General features: G+C 39.4%; 1 protein-coding gene across 1 annotated transcript; it reads right to left on the bottom strand.

Moving 5' to 3' along the window:
• Positions 1 to 1423: 1423 nt before the first annotated feature.
• Positions 1424 to 21945, bottom strand: crabp1a (cellular retinoic acid binding protein 1a). Its single transcript, XM_020078511.2, has 4 exons — positions 21619 to 21945; positions 18389 to 18567; positions 4949 to 5062; positions 1424 to 1801 (listed from the first exon to the last, which is right to left on the bottom strand). Exons 1-4 carry the CDS (start codon positions 21686 to 21688, stop codon positions 1751 to 1753), a joined length of 414 nt encoding a protein of 137 aa, XP_019934070.1. The 5' UTR covers positions 21689 to 21945; the 3' UTR covers positions 1424 to 1750.
• Between the last annotated feature and the right edge of the window lie 379 nt (positions 21946 to 22324).

Genomic DNA, 22324 nt, shown 5'->3' with positions numbered 1-22324 from the left:
AACATTGCCTCCACATGACAGGCCCTGAGGCAGAGTCACAGAGTGTCAACCTCCCAAATTTCCACATCGCTTTGAATTCCCAACTACACTGTGCCAAAAAAATTAAACAACTGCGCCGTTGGATACGTTGAAGCGAGAGATTTTGACAGTATGTGCTCCAGTCTGTTTGATGTTAAACCGCCACCCCACACTTCTCTCTGGTTGCAGACACAAAGACGTGTCTCTCAGAGATTTAGAGCGACATGGCGAACAGGAGCAAGAGGTGGGAGGCTGGAACATGCTGGGTGTTGGGGTGTTTGACCTAAGGCTTCTTAAAAGAAAAAATATGTTTTTTTACAAAGCAAGTCCTGGACCTGTTGTTTTGTCTTTGAGATTTCAGGAGCATAAGTTCAAAAGGTTTATTGAAGTAAAGCAAGGTAAAGATACCTGCGATCTGATTTATCACTGAGACCAGTAAATGTGATGTAAAAGACGAGCGAGTGATGGGGGTCTGCTCACAGTGAAGAAAAACACCAATCTCCAGCATCTTGTACTTGGGGGTGTACTTAGATAATAAACTGGACTTGTCCAAAAATGTGGACACAATTTACAAAAGAGGCCTGAGCCGTCCCTTACTTGATTTCTATATTTTATATTGCTATGTTTATACCTGCTTTTGCTGTTTCACCTCTTTCTCAGGGGCTCTGTAACATTTGAATTTCCCTACGGGGATTTATAAAGTACTTCTGATTCTGATTGACAGCTGGAAATTTGAAAGTAAACTTGATGAGTTGCAAGGACACACGCTCGAGGAGAAATGTTGTTTGGCAGACTTTGGGTGACCTCAAGCTGCCTTCACAACACCACATTTTGACTGAGACAATGTTATGCAGTAAATTTTGTGGTGAGTGAGCTCATAGCTCAGAAGCAAGGAGATAATTTGTGAAGGAGCCTTGTTGCCGCTACAGAGCTCCTAGAACCAGACTAAGTAAAATTGTTATAATTGTTATAAAGTTTTAAATGCAAAGTCAATATTGATAAAGATATTTGAAGAAATGTCCAGCATTTCCCTCTGGCCTGCAAATAACCAACAGACATAACAAACACCATCCATCCATTTTGTGTGTGGGGTCAGTGCTGACTGTGATGCACAGCACAAATCGCTGTCTCTACAAGTCATGCATGGTACCAGCAAAGCAAAGGACTTTTTTGAACAAGTTGTTTTGGCTGAAAGCAGCAGTGAGTAGCATATATATCATTTATTTTGGCCCTTGGAGAATGTTGTAAAGCTAAAATAAAATATAAATAGGTACAATGTTCATCACCCCTGACTTAGAGAGTGAATCCACAGTTGATTTTGGAAGAGTCAATCACTGGATCACAAGTTTGTTAAGAAGAAAACTCGATAACATTCCTTTGAGTATTATCAGGAAAGAGGCTCAGATACAGTTTGTTTAATTTCTTTATTGTTTCCTGTCATCAAACATGAATCAATGCAAGTGATGACTAAATCCTACGTAAACAGCTGACACCATGGGTTGCCAATATGAACACTGAGCTATCCAGCTACTGTACTGGAGACACAATACTCACTACAAAATAAACAGATTACTGAGACATCGCTATTGTATGTGGAGACTATTGCAGACTGAGGCCTGGAGATTACACACGATACTTTGCAAATGTGTTAGCCTGACAGAGCGTGGTTGGGTTTTAGACGAGTTGTGGTCCAACTGGGTTTCGGCCTCGTCCTGATGAAGGTTGCAGAGCTTCATTCCCGCGCGTAAATCCGTGTGCACACTACGTCATCTGCCCCGAAAGTCTGGAGGGGACAAAAACACATTTGTGGATTTTAGACCCATGATAATGATTAAATGAGATTAACACTTTAAAGCTGTTTTCTCTTCAGCTTCTACAAACACCTTTTAAAAGTTCTAACCCAGTGACTGGCCACAGCTGTGCCTACAACCAAGTTTAAGACAGTGTTTGATGAGAGAACTTTCCCTTTCGTACTAATTATGGTAGAAAGGCTACAAAATCATGCAAAAATCATAATAATTGGAGATTTATTAGGGGGACTGTGTGTGGGGCCATTTTTATTAAGTACAAACACATGGGTCTTTCAAAGTCTTTAAACTGATGAATGAACTACTTATGCAAAGTTTACACTATGTGACTTTCAGAGTTGTCGGATCACTGTGTAGTTCACACTTCATGACTTGCTGTCTTGTGATCAGGGGTCTTGTCGTCATTGAGAGTTCACGGCTGACTGGAGACAGGGGCCTCACACAACACGATCTTTCACCAGGAGTCTAGCATGTCTGGTCCGCTCCGATTGGCTGCAGTTGTCGATTCGTCTGATTAGGTATTCAGCCTATGACAAATCTAGTTGGAGAAGGCAACAAATGCTGGCTTTGATTCATTTATAGTGTGTTTGACAGATCAATGGGATTATAATGTATGGGAAAGCACCAGCTCAAACATGGCATATCTGGGGAAAAAACACATTCTACTCTTTTTGCCTTTTTCCTATGGTTCATTGACAGCACCACCTAGTTGTATAGTATAAAATAACATTTAACTGATCACAATATAGGTCACAAAATTTCAAAGTTTATTTATTTCAATGAGACTTGGTGTCATGTTTGCACGAGGAAAGCAAAGTTGATGGGCTTTACTCAGGGTTTGAGTTCACAGTGAAGAAAACTGACAAACTGACAAAATGTATACTTAATGATCAGTGCCACAACATCACAGACTAGATGATGGCCTAATGATCAACCTAATGTCAAACACATTGCAAACTTGATGATGAAACCAAAAGAAAGTGCGTCACTGTTGAGTTATGCCTCTCAGGCTTGAAGTGAGTCAGTCCTCTAATGTGCTGTCATTTTCTGATTTTATCTCAGGCTGATCTGGCAGAAAATCCATATGACTCTGCCCTTCGACTTTTTTTTCAAGACTAATCCAATTAAAAAGGTTATGCAAATCGTATGGAAATGTGCCCCACTTACAGTGTGAACTGCCACAGACAATCAGACCATTACTTCATGATCAATTGCCCTTTGAATCTGCGATTGTGGGCTTGTTTCTGTGTCTGGGGGCTTCTTTTTGTAAACGCATGTTCAGACTGTATTTGTTTTGCTGTTTCAAGTTGCTTGCCCCAAAGGAGAGAGGTTGTCTGAGTGCTAATAAGACTCATGTCTCTGGAGAGGCTTTCAATCTTCCAAGATTTTAATCATGAAGTATTTATTTAATCTGCTTCAAGTTTTGGACTTGAAAATGTATGAGCAGGTGTCTTTACACTTCTCTGATGTCGTTTCCTAAATAATGTCTAGAAACTGATTCTATTCTGAGGAAATTACCTCTTTTGTAGAGGAGGAAGGCGTTAGTGGTCAACTGTATATCTTTGGTTATATCTGTTTGATATTCAAAGGTGTTTCATGGTTTCACAACGAGATTGGCTCAAGATTTTGGATCCAGATGGAGTGAAACTCCTGCAAGTACAGGCTCTCCCTGCTGCTTATTTCCCTTATTCTCATAATATTATGATTTTCCTTGTAATATTACAACTTTGATAATGTTTTAAGTTTCTTCTCAAGTACAATCTTATTCTCATATCATGACTTTATTCTCAACTTTTGCAGATTTTAGATTTTAACCCAAACCAAATCTGCTGCTGTGGGGGAAAAACTGAATAAACACTGTGAGACTGGACCCAAGTTAACAGCAGCAGCAATTACATTTTCTGCTGAATAGTCACAGTGATGTTCTAAATTTGAAGCAAGAACTCACAGCAAGGTCCAGACTATATTGGGCATCAGTGCAAGTTTATCAAAATAAATTGAAGTTGCAAAGCCCCTTTCCACTCAGCTCTGCTTGACATTAAAATTCTGGGGGGGGGGGGTCTCACTGACACTGTCAAAGCTGCTGTGGCCCTGAAACTAGGGCAGATGTCTCAGGTGGAAGAGGAGCAGATTTACTTGTTAGTGTTGTCATGGCAACAAATCCAAGGTGTATGTGGCCAGAGCCAATTCAATTCCATACACCTTCAGCATCTGTAAATACAATATGGTGGATGAGTGTGCAGTTTTTTGCCGATGAAGAAATTCAGGATTTCTATGAGCAGCAGTTTAAATGTGGACGGTCTGAGGGTGAGATGATGGTGTGACAGCAGGGAGGACTGAGGTGAGAAGAGCGACTTGGCTGCTTGTCACAGCTCGACCCGATCAATCTCCATTAGTGCATCAGAGCCCCAACTTGCACTTGCTTTTGGCTTGTTATATAAAACCCTGCAGACTTCCTTTGATTCATTTTTCAGAATCTAAACCTTTTTATATTGTTTCAAGCGTTTGCCTGTTGGATATTCATCTTACAAGCACTCAAGGAAAAACAAAGCAGATAGCGGGAGCATTGAACTTAGACAGAGGAAAACATTTGAGTCCCTGAGAATTGTTCGCCTGGTCCGTTGGTCTTGGACTGCTCCCCTGCACATCGTTCGAGGGGCTTTAGACCCATTGACTCCTGTCCATATTAATCTGCCTAAATACAGCGGGTATTACTGCGATGTCAGCATAGCAGCTCCTCTTGTTCTCCTTTCACATCTCTCTGCAGGGTGGATGAAAGCTGGGCTCCTTGGGAAACAGCCTCTCTCATTTCCTTTACGGATGAATCTCCAGGGTGACTTCATTCACTCCCTGCCTCGTTTCATTAAGCGTTTCCCAAACAGAGTACACTAGCTGCCTGAAAATCCCATTTTAATGCATCTAAAGACTTCTGAGCCTCCATGAGAACAAGCCACATAACAGACGAACCATACAGATGAGCTAGCCATTGTACACTGTAAACCTTTTTCTCTTTGTTGGTCATCGACCCCAGCCAGATACAAGAGTTATTTCAGAGAACTTCAGAGCTTTTGTCTTTTTCATGCAGGAGGCTTCCAATAAGAAAACTACAGCTGTGCACTCACTAGTGTGAGCTCGTCTCCGTTCAGCTCTCGGGTCCAGAATGTTTTGGGGCCATGGCCGTCCACCAGAGTCTGCTGACAGTACATCTTGTTTTCTGACTCCCAGGTTGCGAGACTCTGCAGGGGGAGGCACAACAAGGCGGGAAGGTCAACACAATGGTTTGAGTCATGGTAAAACACATTGTCAAGGCATAACTTTACAGAGCATTGTACCAGAACCACTGATTTGTCAGAAGAAGCCTGTCAGGATTACAGGGACATTTCCTGGGGGAAACCATCCATACATACAGGCTGTGCCACTGCATCTGCCTGCCCTGACTCTCTACATTGAGTTTACCTTATGACCATCAATAATAAAATTATTGTCATTGTAGAAGTTCAGTAACATTTTTCGTGGAGCAAGCCTGTAGATGCCTTACAGCTTAGACTATTAAACACAGCTAAATACTATAAAAACATGAAAAGAATATATAAACATGTCTATACAATGAATTGAACATAGAGAGGCAATAAGTAGTACAAAAAAAAGAGACGTATCCTATAATAAAGTGACAGTATCAGGAACAAGTTATTGCAAGTTAATACTAATCATTCATTGATTTCAATGTGCTGACTGAAGCTAACTGTGGATGTAAACCACACAGGGTTTAAAGATGTACGATGCTTTTCAGTAATTCTGTCTTCTAGTATGGTACACAGGTCAGAGCAGACAGGGCTTTATTTGAAGGGGGACCTTAAAGAGACAGGAGCTAAAGATTATTGACGCTTTTCTACCTTTAGTTAGATTACAAAATATAATCACAAGATTCCGCGTTGTGCTACATTAGAGACACATGATGTTGTTGTTCCTCAACCACAACCCTCTAACACCTTTGGTATTAAATCTAATGTTGTTGTAGTTAAATGAAAGTCCACCAGTCCCTGCAGCTAGGTTCCATGATCTGGTGGAAAGTCTCAACAGAACAGTGGAGCAGCATATGAATGCCCATGGTTTAAAAAATATGTAAATATTAAAATATGACATCCTGTATTTAATAAAATATGTATCTAATGCTAAGGTGTCCACACATCTTTGGTCATATGTTTCTGCAGCATACTTTTATTAATATTGGTGCCATGCTTAGTCATTAATGACCAGACCAGACCTAAATGGGATATTATAAACCAGTGGCCTGAATGAGAGAAAAAAAACCTACATAAAATCCTCTTAGCATTTTGGCCAGTCTGGATCCCGTCTGCTAATTCGCTTCAATAATAGTTCAAATGACTTCAACAGGATTAGTCAAACTGTGACTCTGGGACTAATTTGTCCTGAAGTAACTGACTCAAATGGCCTTTCAGAGTTTTAAGCAAGGTGACCCTGTTGCACTGATTTGTGTCGATGCACAGGATTTATCATTTTGGTCTGCTCCGGGTCCATTTACTGACATCATGTTTCATTAACACTGTCATACCAGCTGTTCTGCTCTAGGAACAGTGAGGCATTATTAGGTAATACACATATTCATACCAATCTCTGATCTGAACTATTAAATCCAAAGCTCATTAATTATTATGTTATATCCAGTTTGTTCTGTTCAAAAAGTGGGTGGGGTATGTGCCAAGAAGGACCCCATAAACTTTGGAAGGGGATTTGATAAAGGGGCCCTTTATCTGCTTTCTTTGACATTGCAAGACATTTTTTTGAATTTCTCAAGAAATAATAGAGAGCTTTATGTAGATAACTAATATCTATGACCAGATTCTATGTAGTGCAAATTTGGATAATGAGTCAGACATTTTGACATTTTGAGATAAATCAACTTCCATATACTTTTGGTTTGTTCCTTTCAACAATATCACAGAATGTATGTACAATCCGTGTTCAACAAAATAAAGCCATTCCATTATTTTCCAGAAAGACTGTGCATTTGTCGTGTTTTTCCTTGACTATTTGTTTGAACATTTGTACACTTAAGTTTTTAAAAAGCACCTCCATTCAGTTTCAGATGAAGCAGCAGCCTTAGTTCCCCTGAGGCAAATGTTAATCACCATATCAAAGGTAAGCAAAGCCATGATGGTTCCCTGCAGGCTGCCATCTGCACACTTTGCCAAGAGGAACAACAGCAGGGCTTTTCTCCAGCTTTCTAAGACTCTCCTCCAGATTTTTTTTTCCAATGAAGCCAGAACCCCGAGTGTCAATTAGCTACGGCTTCAGTTTAGTGCTAGCATTAGTCAGCTTCTGACTTGGATGGATTTTCTCTCATGCTCTCTTCTGCACATTAACTCGTGTACAAATTCTCACACATGGTCTTTTTAAGATAAATAACACACCAGAGCTTTTGCACACACATTTGAGACCAAGACAAACTCACCTGGCTCGTCAAGGTCAATTGTTCAACCGTGTTCTGTTTTCTGTAACATTTTATTTATCAGAGCATCTGCTGCCTTTGGCTTTGGTTCAGTCACTGGCAGACTTAAGGGTTTTCATTCCTTATCAGAAACACAAACATTGTTTCAAAAAGTGGAAGAACATTTCATTTCCTGCTTGGTTTAAAGCTCTTGTGTTGGATTATACAACATTTCTCTCAGAGCCCAAAATAACACTTATCTCCACCCTTGGACTTATCTCTTCCCACAGTTCCACCACATTATCTCTCTCCCATAAGTGTTTGCTCATCACTTTTCACATAGTCAGTAGCTTATGACCCTAAGGACACAAAATAATTTTAACAAGTGAAAATCCAAATCTAAGCAGTGAACACAGTGAAGTGCCTTAAGCTGCACTCTCTCTAATAACTATTCAACAGTAACTGGAACCCATAAAATCTGACCATACAATACTCATCTTCCTAAATGACCGGTTTCTATGAGAAGCTTTGGTCTTAATTGGACATTACAGACAATCTATCCCCCTAGCCTTTCTAAGTGGTAATAATGTTTGCGCCACTTTCGCAAAGATGGGGTCAGCAACTCCTTCATCAAACCAGAATAGGCTATTTTCACTACTGCTCATTTTGGATATATTTTAGTAGGAAAACAGAAAACTTAGTTGAAAGAATCGTAGATGATTGTTTTTCGGTGCTATTAGCAGCTTTAGCAGCATGGTTACCACTACAAGCCTGGTTCAATTGTGCCAGAAATAATGATGGTAAAGTTCCAAGCTCTCTCCATAGTCAGACTGTCAATCAGCCAACAACTGGTCAATTTTTCATTGTATGACTTTACACAATTACTCTAGCTACCACTATCTAGGAGAAACACAATGTCATGATTCTGTCCTGATGAGAGCTGTGGAGATTTATTTTTGTTCTGTTTTGTGGACACTTTTTGACCATGGACATTTTGCCTTTGTTTGGTTGTTTTTCCTTAAGTTCTCAGTTTCCTGTTTTTTTTTGAAATTTTGCTCCTTGTGTGTCTCCTGCTTTATTTCCTGCCGTTGTCCTGTTTCCCGCCCTTGTGATGGTCTGCACCTGTTCCTCATGTGTTTCACCTGTGTTCAATCATCCCTGCCTCCACTCCTGTGTATATAAGTCTCTGTGCGTGCCTTGTGTCTTCTTGTTCACCATGTCTCACACCAGCTCTGTGTTTCTACTTGTTTGGTTCTACTAGTGTTTCTCTTTGTTTAGATTATTTTGATTTAGATTTTTCAGTTTTTCTTTGTTTTCTTATCCTGCTTTTCTGCAAGACCCTTTGTTTGAATTAAAATACCTTTTTATTTTGTTACCTGAACTCTGCTTCTGTGTTTTGGGTCCACCTACACACTTGACTCCTGATACACAACTGTTAGCCTATATCCTCTTTACAAACTCCATTATTTGGTGCTCTTAGATAATGGTGCTGGAGAGTCCTGTCCCATTAGTTTTAGGGCACGGTCACACATACTGTATGCTCATGAAGCAGTGGTGAAACTTTGCCTCCTGTTCACTTCCATTCAGTGCAAGCGAGGAGCCAAATAAAACATTCACGTCTTAGGGCATGGCAAATCCTCAACGTGGCTGAACGTGGCGTTCAGATTTGATGAATTTTGACTGGTGATGTCACAGTCTCAACCATTAGCAACAATGTCTGTGTGGCTGACGCTACTAGGCTGTCTTTGGCTGTAGTTTACAAAGTAATCCAGGATGGAGGAGACTCTGGCATCAGCTACGATGAATCACTTTATGGTAGCGGACATGAAAATTATAAATTGCCCCACAAAATAAAGGCTGCCTGGCTGGCAGTGAGTCAGTAGACCAGCATTCTACACAAGTAAATGGAATGTGTATCAATTATGGACAACAGACCACATAATTGAGTTTTCTAAACTTCCTGCACTGCCCACATTCAGCTGGAGATGAGACGTATGCCTGATGATGTTAGGTTGGCATCAGCAGGTTATAATTTCATTACATTCTCATATGGGCGACCATGCCCTTAATCTGGTTGAGATGTGATGACTGTGAAGACCATAAAATATCATTCATACAATTTTCTTACAAACCAGTAACCGCACATGCTCCATGGATGAGGCACTGTCATCCTGTTTCTCCACTCATTTTTCACTTAGAATTTTCCTTGAATATATTGCCAGTCTGTCTGGTCTTTTTCCTTTTGTCATTCACTGATTCTTGAGACATGGAACAAAACACATTCAAAAAGAATGTATTCAATTATCTCCTTCAATTTAAGTAAATAATATTATATAAAATCTAGGACACTTTCTGCATTCCCACTACATCTAAAACAGCATGTCCACAGAGAAGGTTTCAATCGATCATGTGTAATAAAATGGATAAAAATATTTTAAATAATCAAAAATAGCTTGTTTCATAAACAGAATTTTTTAAATAAAATTTCATGTCAGAGCAAAGTTGATTTTCAGTGACACATGCGCATTTCAGAAGGTTTCAAAGTTGTGTCCACGATTTTTGTCAACACCGTCAGACATTCATTAAAATGTGATCAAATCAGGCAATATTAGGGGCAGCAGTCACTCTGAATGACCAGTTTTCACGTTCCACCTATGCAGAGTAAATCTATGGCAGACAGGGTCAAATCAGAATATTTTAAATCTTATGTATATGGGTCAACTCCATCAGGTCCATGTCTCCTCCTTCAGATGAATATTTCGATAATATTCTAGAATAATTCATATTTTTGGGTCATATGTGAACATGTAATCCGTCTCTGAACATGAGAATGTGTTTTTACATTTTAAAAATATTGTGATAGCTGTCAAAAGTAAATTATATTATACAGTCCAATAAAAACACAGATGTATTGACAGTAAATGTCTTGAAGCTCCGTCAGCCATGGTGAACATTTGCTTTTGTTATAGTTTTTATAGTTATTGCATAAAGTAAGGGAAAGTTAATCTGGGTTTTTTTTTTTGTCTTTTACAAAATAAGTGATAACAGCTCAGTAGCTTTGTACATGCTAGATACATACATGTTGGTTAATTTGTCTGAGCTTAAGGTTTTATTTTTTCAACATTGGATCCTGTTTTGTCCCACTTCTCAAGAATCAGTGCAATATACAACTTCATTCTACAGTGGATGTTACGTCACCTACTTGAATCAGCCACCCTGTGCCTCTCCATTGTGACTCCAGGTGACTGATACTAAAAGTCTCTATGACAACAAGCAGGTTAAAACAGTCTTTATGTCCAGAAGGGACTTGTTTTATGGAATCTTTGCAAATTCAGCCCATGTTGGGTGAAAAATGTTGAATCAACCCCACAGACGTTGCCTCACTTCTCTGAGGATATTTCCAGGAAAATTCAACCTCAGTTATAAAACAGCAAAAAGTCTTGTTCCAAAATAAATAAACACCTCTATCCATCAGGGCAGGCACATAACTGCCTCATTATGTCTTCCACTCTGCACTAAAGCCTGTCTAGTGTTTCTCTGTCGCCTCTGCGACTGAAAGGAAACACCTTATCACTTCCTCCTCCTGGAAGTGAGAAGAGGCTGCATGATCCCAGTGCACTCATACAGATTAAATGGGGCTTTTTAACCTAGTGGCGCTGTTCATCAGCCTTCTGCTCTTTGCCAGGCACAGATCAGCGTGTAATCCCTTTAAACATGGGGGCAGTCGGCCTCAGCCAAATCCCACTTAGGCCTTTCCTGCCCGCTGCTCCACCTTAGAGTCCACCAACACCCCACACCACCCCTCCCAACCCACTAGCGCATGTGCCAGGGTCAGTGGGCGCTGCTTCCTGCAGATTCAGCTCCAGTCTTGCGTATGCTTGCCACACAAGAGCACAATGTGCTTGTTGCTTAGAGCCACCGCCTCAATAGCTTTGCAAAAAGTAGACAGAATATACAATAGAGATTAGAACATGCAGAAACTGTTAAGATAATGATAAATATTTTAATTCTGGCTCTGTACTCCAGCACTTTAGTTTGAAAAGAAGCAACTGTGAAGTTCTCTGTCATAGCTTTTCAATATGAGCTTGCATCCACTTAAAATAAGCAGTTTGTTTAACCAGGTCATTTTAAGGGATGGAATTAGACAAGTTAAGAAACTCAAAGCTGCGCCAATCAATATTTAGCATGTTAGCAATTCCTCTAAGACTATACACTTTGGAAAGTGTCTCTAAAAAACCCACACAAAAGAATCACCAGACTTCGCAGTTCCCCTTGTCTGTGCCTAAGATTTTAAAGTGTCTCAGCTCATCGTTTTAGTTTTCCAGGCAGCTGCCTTCAGTGGAAAAATGATACATACCTGTCCTGCAGTGAGAAAAGCTTGGTGACTAGCTGGTGAACACAGTGAAGTATTTAGCAGCTAGAGAGACAATATTTCCCACAGGAGTTGGTGGAAACCAAAACAGAGCTATGTGAATATTGGATTTCATTGGTTCATCATTAAGACTTTAAACAAGATGAAATGTCAATGTCGTGTTTACCGCTTGTTCTGCCCGAGTGGCCATAAAAATGAAAACTACTTTGAAGTCATTATATACATTATATTTGTTGTTATATCGTCAGTGAAGATTTTTCTAATTGCATTGCTCTTTTGCTGATCTTTTACTGATTGGTCTGATCTTCCTCAGTGAGACAGTTAGGATCCGTTAGAAAGCATTTTACAGCACAAGGTAACTCAACAGCTTCTTCCAAACAGCCTCAAACAACACACACTGAACAATGGAGCCACTTCAACCACATAGGCAATTTTTTCCATTTCAAATTCATTGTGTTTGAGTATAAAGCCACGTCACCATCTGAAATCTCTGAACCCATTGCATTATCAACAAAAGAAGGCGAATGCTGTGATGCTGAAGCTCTAACCCAAACAAATGAATGTGGCAAATTTGTGATGTCAACTCGACTTGTCGGCCTCATAGCAGATAAGCCTCATGTGGCATAGAAGCCACGCGGGGAGCCGTCTCGCCCTGCCCAGTGCCAAGCATGCTCCAGGGCACAGACAAAAGGAGCCACGCTGTCTCCTGGGATCCAAAATAGGTCACTTCTCCCCCTGACTGCGAGTTCAAAGCATGACACAAAAGGTAGAGAAGAAAATCAATGTCTCAGATTTTAGGATTATGTGAATATGTGCCATTTTTGATGTTAATAGATACGATATACGATATATATATATATATATATAAAATAATACAAGTCCAATCTCTAAGGCTGCTGTCAGCATGCGCACAATTACACATTTTTCCATTCCCACAGACAATTTTTCTTCTCTACAAGCATGAATATCACAGCTTTCTGTGATCCCAGGAATGTTTCTGCACAGAAATTTGTCATTAATATGATAGAGGATAGAGGCAGGAGCTCTCCAACCCTTTCAGAAGAAAGACCACAGGAAACATGTGTTGCTTTATCCAACATGGTTTTCAAGCTGGTTTTTATTTGTGTGGTTAAAGCAGCAGCAGTGTTTTACTAAGTGATTCTTTAGCAGGGCAGCTGTTGAAATTTGAACTGTGCAGGGGTTGTTCTAGTTGCATTGAGGATTAGATTAAATATGCTCTCACTGAAATAGTCTGAAACAAAGCTTAAGAAACAAAAAATACATTGGTCAAACTAGTTCTTTACCTGGTTAATAAACTATGACCTGTAATTTTGGGCTCGAAGTGATTTGTAATAGCTGACCTTATATTTTATTTAAAGTTAATATAACCAGTAAATACTTATGTATGTAACAATTTGCAGTTAAGCAAGATTTTAAAATTCTACTTTAATTTTATGTCCTAGATAGATAGATGAAGATTATTAATTTGGAATTATAATTAGTTTGCAAACACTAAATTATACTTTTTTCATCTAGATATAGACAGATGTAAAGGTCAATTACAGGTCTGTAAATCATGACACCATACTGAGCTATTAAAGGATTCTCTAAAATGCCTCTAATGTTCAATGGATAATGAAATGTTAAGGTTTTAATAACTGCATTATATCTAATAGCTGAAAATGTGTTATACATTTTTATCCAAGCTGCATTTTGTGGACGCGTATGGCTCAAGACGTGGAGAGGGTCGTCTAACCAGCTGGTCGATTTTGGCAAGATACTGAACCCCAACAGTGTGTGAGTGAGGTGTGATAGAAATGTCAAAAGAGCAAAACGCTTTAAGTGGTCATCAAGATGAGAAACTCACTTTTCTAAAAGAAATTGTGTTTTCAACAATATAAATAAGCTCATCCATGAAACCTTTAAGTTTATTCAGGGGTTAGTGAAGCTTGACAAATGACACTGTGACTGTCAGCACCTCTCCATCCTGCATCTGTTATAAAACACTGCAACAGCCTCTGCAGCCTGTTCTCTGAGAGGTGTGTACTTGCAGATACTGCAGCACAACGTGATGCACTTATTTCAGATTTCCTCTTCTTCAGGGAGGATACGCACCAGTCAGTGTGAAAAACAAATCACTAAAGAGTAAAATGAAGCCTCATCAGTCACCAAAGACTGTGGATTAGCAACATTTTCAAGGATGCTCTCTGTTGTTGGGGAAATGTTTTTAATATTGATAAATTCTTGAAACTCCTCCAGTGAGGATTTGGATCAACCCTGGGTGATTTGAGGTCTCGAAGAAAATCAGTTTCAGGATATTTTAAAACTCTGACTCTGTCTTCAGATGATCGTGACAATAAAAGTGTGTCATGTGTTGCACCTGCCTCTGTTAGTCGATTTTATACTTAACCCGTATAATTATCTGTACAATGAAAATATATAGGTCCAGCACATTTTCTCTCAAAGCAGCTGTAACACTATCTTAGCTCGACATGTTTCCCCTCCTCATCTGTGAGAGGACAAACCTGGATTATATCTGAACTTTGTTTACACACTGACTCCAGCTCAGCAGATCAACCTCTACACAAGGATGGTCATTACTCAGTGAATCAGTGTCTCTGTGTTTGTGCCATGACATCATGTCTCTAAACTCTGGAGCACTGACCTGTCATTGTTATGGTGCAATAAAATTGCTGAGTGAATAAACCAAATCGACAGCACATACATTCCATGGACAAGCTTTAAAACTTGGATTCTTGAGTTTTTTGTGAAAGTTTGTTGGTTTTTATATCAAACGATAATAAGAAAAATAATTTCTTTATGTTTTACTTATTGTTACTTTATTTACATGTTGCAGTATGATCTTTACAACATCAAATATTGATCAATATAGGAAATCTATTTTACAAAGTCAGAATCAAAATCATGAAAGAGTAAAACCGATATAAAGGGGATTTATGATGCTTTTACACAAATTAGAAAAACAGCTGCTGTTAGAGAATCATGTTTATATGTCTTCACATTATCGGGCTCGTCAATCGAGCTGCTTCATCTTCATCAAAGACGTAGATTAGTCTCCAAGAGACCACTTCACTGTTAATACATGTAACACAACACAGCTGCTCTTTTTTCAGGGTTTATACATATCTTCATGTTCTACAGTAAATAAGTCCAGAACAGTTTATTGCTGTAAAATAACATTACATTCTCATATGTTTGTATTAATGAATTACAGACCAACCACTGTTTTTATGTTTAAACCCCTGTTGTTGGTTTGTTAGTTGGTTGGTTGGTTTGTACAGATTACCATGAAACTTGGTGATGGATGTCATATGAGTCAGGAAAGAACCCATTAAATTATTGTGGGGATCCGCATCAGGGGCGGACTCAGGTTTCTTTTTTCCACTTTCTTTAACACTAACTACACAGGGTATTTTTCTATAGATTCCTTTATTTCTAATATAATAATTCATCCATCTTGATGAAAATAATCTAGTATTTTTAGTGGACTGATATCTGTGTGTGCATTTTGGTGCAGTTACAAAAATCCAGATCTGGTGAAATTCAATGTGGTTTCATGAACAGGACTGTTGGGGCTTGGTGAAGGTTCTAGTTAAAAGGTTTTTATTTATATTTAGATAGAGAGAGAGCGCAGAGCACAATTTGTGATGGGATTCAGATGATATAAATCCTTCCTCCCAAAAATAAGGAAATAAAAGATTTTAATATATGCATCTGGCTGAGCATGGGATGTGAGAAATCCCCCCCAGGGCCTGAAGAGGTTCAGAGAGAATCTCTCGTGATCCCAACTCAAGCTGCCCTTGATCCAGCTGCACAGGCGTGAGCGTGATGCCAATAGATGAAACTACGTGGAGGTGTTAATTTCACATTGAACCTCTCAACAACAACAACAGCACAGAGAATGTGGTGTTGCAATAACTGGAAAAATGTGTTCCCAACCGGAAAGATTCACGTTATTGCATCAAGTCAGAACAACTCGGAAAGTCAGCAAAACCTTTTGTACAACAGTTTCCGAGTTGGTGACTTCATCACCTTTAAACTACTTAACAGAATTTCAAAATCTCTAAACTTTTTCAATGTTTGACTTTAGTCACTTGCAAACTCCACGTCCATCTTTCACAAGCACCTGCCAGACTTTTTAGCAAATACAGACATTTTTATGATTCATGTGTTTATGTTTCAAACTATTTAATTTACCCATCACCCCTGAGGATTTTCCTTTGCTCTGTATAAATATTGGAAAGAGGTGTCAAAGTGTTGTTTAAAGGTCCAGTATGTGAGATTTAGGTGAAAGGGATCTATTGGCAGAAATTTAATGTGGAATAATCCTCATGATGTTTTCACTAGTTTGTTTCATCTAAATTGTTTGAATTTTAGTTTTCTTTACCCCAGAAAAGGTCCTTTATATTTAAATACTTTATATTTACATCGAGGGGACCCTCTCTACGGAGGCCGCCATGTTTTTGACATTAGTCCAGACTGGACAAACTAAACACCTTTTGAGTTTTAATGACAACTGAAGCTACCACAGGTTCTTTCTCATGTTTGGATGGAGAGGGTGTGGTGAGGGGTGTTCAGCTGCAACATGCAGTTTCAACACTTGATATCACTAAATTGTACACACTGTACCTTTAAATGCTGTAAAATACAACACATTTGGTTTACAGTGTCCACATTTTGACTTTGGTGGTGCGACAAAGTGCACAACTTTAGTCAGCGTTAGTATGGGTTTCAAATCACTGAGGTCTTTTTTAAATTGTATACAGACCACAATCTTTTCCAAGTAGTACAATTATTTTTTTTAAAGTTTAATAATGCTGTAGTACAAGCAGATACATTAAGATCAGAGAGTTAAGTCGAAAACTAATGAAATGTGTCTTCATTGAAGATTTCACTAATAGTTTCAGTGTCAACATGGGATGTGTATTTGCTGTGTTAAAGTTGGTGCGGCTGGGAATCTTAGATTTTGACTTGTTCAAATGTTCTCTGTACCTTTCTTTGCACAGGTCATTTAATGTTTCTTATTATAGACCATAGTTCATGGTTTGTCTTAAGCACAAGTGTCAGGACGTATCTGCCCGATTCCCACCAGCAGTGACCATAGCAACCAAGGCTCTGGTGGAGGCCCTCAGGGATAACGCAGACAGAGTGTCCGGTGGATGTGGTACACACACAGGCTTCAGGTCTCAAGATCATGCAATTACACAAGTCGTCTCCTAGTAAGACAGAGGTAGGACAAACAAGAAGGAAGATGTGATATGGTCTGATAAAAAATAACCTTGTCTCGACCTGTAAGTATCGTGTGAGTAGGTTTGGGTTTAAATTTGCTCTGCCTGTAGACAGCCTTCAGAACCGGGTGATGTTACACTTATAAAACTGCTCGGCTCATTTCTCCTTGGTGCTTCAATCATCCATAAATGTTTCTGTCAGGACAGCTGATGATTCCTGAAAACATCTTCTATCATCTCACAAGATTTCCTTCACAACAACCACATCCATTACAATTCCACAGTGAATTTGTGGGAACCATCTTTTGTCAAACCTAACCAAACACGCAAACCAAGTTACAACCAGCCTAAATGTCTGCTGTGATCCACGTGTGAACGTGGCTCCGGAGGATAACAGAGGACATTGAGGCTAAAAACATGGAGGAGATGATCTTGTGTTGTTTGTTCTGTTGTTGTTTTTTTACATTTGAAGAATTGGTCACCATTTACTTCAATTTGAATGGATTTGGCTTCATCGCTGTTATGAGCATATCTGAATAAAGAGAAAAGGATCATGTAATAATAATAATGTAATGAGAAAAGGATGTTTCAGGATTAAACATAAACATATTATTATTATTATTATTCACTACAAATCCATTCAATTACAAGTAAGACATTTGAAAACTCTCTGCCTCATTTCAGAAACTTAGATGACAATTTTTCTTCATTGCCGACAAGCCATTGGTTTCCATACATTTTTGTTCAATATAATATCCACAGTTGTATATTATTGCGTTGAGTTGCCTGTAAGACTCTTCCCATAAACCACAATGTGCGCAGTTGAAATTCCTGCAGAAGACTTTTATCACATGTCACTCCTTTGTCAAATAAAGACAGAACCTGTAGATGAGCTTGAAAATAACTTTTGCATTGTTGTTGTGTAGCAATGGAGACATTATTATAATTATTATTATTTATATTATTGGTAATATTATTAACATTGCAAATTAGTCACCTCTTACGATAAACTTTATCACAATGCAGTAATATTAGTACATTCCTTATACTACTAAGTTTTTGACTTAAATAAGTGAAACTAAATTGGATTTCACAATGGTTCAGAATCAATTCTTTTGAATTGGACTATGGATAAACACCAATCTGCCGCAACATTAAAAACTCTCACCTGTGTAATGTTAAAACTGTGCAGTCTGCTTGTTCATGAATTTATCAATGTATGGGTGATGTGATGGGTGATCTATGCTTTCATGTTTTACAAGGGGGGTTTCATGGATATCTGATTTTTACTCTCTTTTCTTCAAGGCTTGAAAAATCTAATATATGATAATAATTTGACTGCTATATAAATCAAATGTATTATTCTGCAAACACAGACATGTTGCTTTATGTGGGTTTTACTTCCCTGCTAAGCCTGACTTCATGTGATCTGATGAGTGTAATTTGTCATGTTTCATCTGATTCCGCTCATATATATGTTTTGTGACTCTACCTTGCACTTCCTCCCATCCACCGTCTCCTCGTCAAACTCCTGGCCAATGTGGAAGTTGATCTCGGTGGTGCGCACACTGGTGGAAGTTTTGATGTAGAACTGCTCACCGTCCTGACGGATCTCCACATGAGGGTTGGAGGCTGCCGCCACAGCCACCTTCCTCAGCATGGCGTTCACCCCTGAGAGAAAAAATACAGGGGTCACATTTAGTTATTAAAGGGAAAATATTTGTTACTGCCTCGTAGTACAAAATGACTACATATCAGTGTATGTAAAAGTAGCTTTGTATCAGCTATATGGTTCTGTTTTTGCGTTGGGTTTTTTTTAACAGAGAAAACAGAAAAACAGACAAAAAGGGAGAGTTGATGTTTTTGTCATTTGATGACAATCTTTGTCTTTTCATTTTATCGGTTTCAAAATTTGCACCACAGCAGCTTCCAGCTAGTTCTTTTGTCTTCCTGCTCTCCTTTATACCGTCGACCACACCCACATTTAGCCCTCTCCAGCCTCAGCCCCCAAAGCTTTAGTTCACGTTTAATTTTTGACCAAAAATGATGGAAATGTAGATGTTTCATGGTTAAAAAACGTAATAAATGTTATGTGGCTGCAATAGAAACCTTAACTATTTCTCAAAACTGGGGGAAAATCTGTGGAAATTTCGTCTATGAGGTCTGTAAGAGCGATTATTCAACATGTCTGGGAAAGAAATTATCCAAAGTGATCAATTTGCTTCATGTCCAGCCAGAGTCCTGGAGCTATTTCACTGACCGCCTCTACCACTGGTCAAATATATAAAAAGAATATCACTTTGCCAACAACTGTTTAAAGTTGGAAAGTTTTCTTTTTCAAAGCAAAGAAAAAAAGTCAACCATAATCAACTTTGATAGTTGGTTTTGAGAACCCTGAGACCTCTGTAATCTTGTGTGGTCAACACCTAGGAATAAAACATATTGATTTAATAGTTTAAACTCTACTCCTCCCATAATCTGAGAGATCACACCATGTGTTTTTATAATATTGTATGAGCATCAGTGAGCTGAGCAGTCTGCCCTCATTTCTACAGAGATGAAAAAAAGGTGTCTTTTACCAAAAATGTAAATTTTATTTACTTTCCAGAATGAGTGTAAATGATATCAGACAGTCAAACATTCGCAGGACATGGTCATACAGAAGGACAGAGTGAAGAAAGGCTGCTATTTTACCACTAATAACCACACGTCTAAACGTCTTCTGTCAATTTACACTTAAGTATTTACTTTATTACTTGCTTATTGTTTGCTAGTTTGTTACTTAGTTAATTTGTGAGCAGCATTACACAGAAACTACAGGACAGATTACAAAATCTGGATCTAGATTAAAAATCTGGATTTAGTGAATTGAAACGTTGTTTCATAAGGAGTGCCACTTTAGTTTACATTTACATTTACAAGCTCAAGCAACTTATAAAATCCACATTTTGTCTGAGCAGTGGAATTGTTCATGAGACGTGAAGTACAGTCTTTGACCCAACGAAGACACATGAGACACATGTGGCTGCTCTCAGACTGAGTCTGATCGGTTTGTACAGCTCCGTTCACCCAGCGTGCTCCTCTGCTCTCTGGATGCAACAATCCCGCAGTCTGAAGTCAACTGAGTCAACAGATGCTGATGAGGATTTTGATGGAAAGTGGCGGCCCTGCATCACCGCAATCCACGTCAGTCGCCCATCGCAGCTCTCAAGCGACTGAGCCCTTATGTAAGAGCGAATGAGCGATCTGCTGCGGCAGATGTGGCTCTTATGTTCGTGAATGGGTGAGGTGCTGAACTCAGTGACTGATTTCTCCCAAAATCAGAAGAGCAGATGCCTCATGAGGAGTGGTGGAGAGGTGTTGAATTATTTATTTTGCCAGCATTGTTTCAAAACTGGCAAAATTCACAGCTTTCAAATTGTAGATTCTAGTTTTTTCTCAGTGACACAAGATTATGAGATTGAAGATTAAAGGATGCAGATGCTACTTCTTCACAAAGCAGTCTTTCTCTGAAGACTTTCTAACTTTCACAGCTCGTCTGCTTTCAGTTTCTAATTCATTGGTTCCTATCAAAGGCTGGAACTTCCTAAAATAATATAGCACTGTAGGTTTTTGTCAAACAAACAGTCCATTTGTGGGGGACTATTTTCATCTTGCGATTAATATTATTTGTTATTTAAAGCAAAAGCAGGACAGTGTTTTTTGTGACTCTTCAAATGAAAGCACAGTGCAGGTCCATCAAGAGGACAGGAACAAACTATTTCAGTCTTGAAGGTTATACCTGTGAGGAGGATCAGCTGTTTGTTGACAATAAGAAAAATGTACCATATCATCAACCATGTGCAGCTTTAAAGTATGACATGGCACAATGCATTATGGCAGGTAGGAGACTGCAGCCTCACAGCAGCTACATTTGATCCCTGATCCTCCATCCAGAAATCTTATGTGTGGGCAATTGAGTGCTGCAGACCTGTACAAATAACTAGATTGTCAATTGTTAGTCCAAAACTGTTCATTTTTCAACTTTACTTGCCCAGTTAGTGCTGAAATAGAAAACCATTCATGTGTAAAAAGTTCCACTAGTCATCTAGTTTGATGTCAACACTTCCTAGAGAGTCGCAGAAGCTGCTTGCTGCAATCCCTGTGGTACTTCTCCCTAAAGATTTCCAAATTATTCTAAAGACACCCAGCTCCTCGCCGTGCCCTCCCTGTTTCGGCGGCCCCGGCCCGATGAAAACGCTACAACACAATTGAATGACCCAGTTAAACGTGTCTAAACCCATCGCAAACATCAGTCAAGACCAAGACGGGAGAGAGAATGAGAAAAGATAGGACACAAGAGAACAACGCTGGGCTCCAGAGACCTCCCTGGCATTGCTAATGCATGCCCTACTTAAATGCTTAACATGAATAATGTTGTGCCCCCTCTCCCCTCCTCTCTTCATGTAACAATACCATGTCTGTTTAGGCTGGAATTCAGCATCCAGTGTTTCATATCTCCTGTAAATCCTGCAGCACCTCCCCAAGAATATCTTGCCTCCTTTTCCCAGGGAGCTTCTCCCAACAATGAGATGTTGTTGGGAGTCAGACGTGCCATTCCCAAACAACAAGAAAAGCCTTTTTCTATGTGGGCATGATGGATAGTCAAACCTCATGCAGGGATGCAGTCCTGGCTGTGGAGGGGAGGGAGGAGAGGGTGAGAAGAGACAGCAGAGGGCTTACCCAGGGCTTTGAGAAGTTCATCAAATTTCTCACTCTTCTTCATCTTCCAGGTGCCGGCAAAGTTAGACATGTCTGCGGAGGCTGAGTGCGAGGGCTGCAGAAGGAACCTGTTCCACGCTCTGACGTCTCCCTCTCTTTCTTCTCTCCTCTCTTTCTCTCTTTGACTCTTTCTCACCCTCCTCCTCCTTCCCTATGTGCTCCTGTCTCCTCTGCTCTGGGCTCAGCCTCTCGTTCAAACTGTTACACCCGAGCGTCTCACTGGGTCTGCTTTTACTTATTTATTCACACAGACGCTCACACACACTCCACCTCCTTCTTGGTCCGTGTGTCTCACAGTGCTGGCTTCAGTCTTGTCTTCAGCTCCTTTATAGCTACTGTGTTTGATGGGAGACAGAGGAGGTCCCTCCCCCTGAAAAGCTTTGTCCCGTTAATACAGTAGAGCAGAACTGACGTAGCCCGCTCGCTCTGGGAATCAAAACGGCTGATTTCATTCTTTCAGTGAATTTATGGAGCTTCCATTTGTCAACTACTTGATAATAATAATTATTTGAATAGTGGTTATTGATTGGAGGTTGGCAAAAGGATGATAAATAGGATGCTGCATTTTTGAAAAGCAAAACATTGTTCCTTTGTTTAGTATTTCAGAAACAAAAGTTTGTTAAACTTTAAAACTGTTGAATGTTAATGTATATTATATCCTATGATA

Source organism: Paralichthys olivaceus, chromosome 7, assembly GCF_024713975.1.
Source record: "Paralichthys olivaceus isolate ysfri-2021 chromosome 7, ASM2471397v2, whole genome shotgun sequence".
Classification (NCBI taxonomy): domain Eukaryota; kingdom Metazoa; phylum Chordata; class Actinopteri; order Pleuronectiformes; family Paralichthyidae; genus Paralichthys; species Paralichthys olivaceus.
The sequence above is the reverse complement of the archived record's forward strand: the minus strand, read 5'-3'. Positions and strand labels throughout refer to the sequence as shown.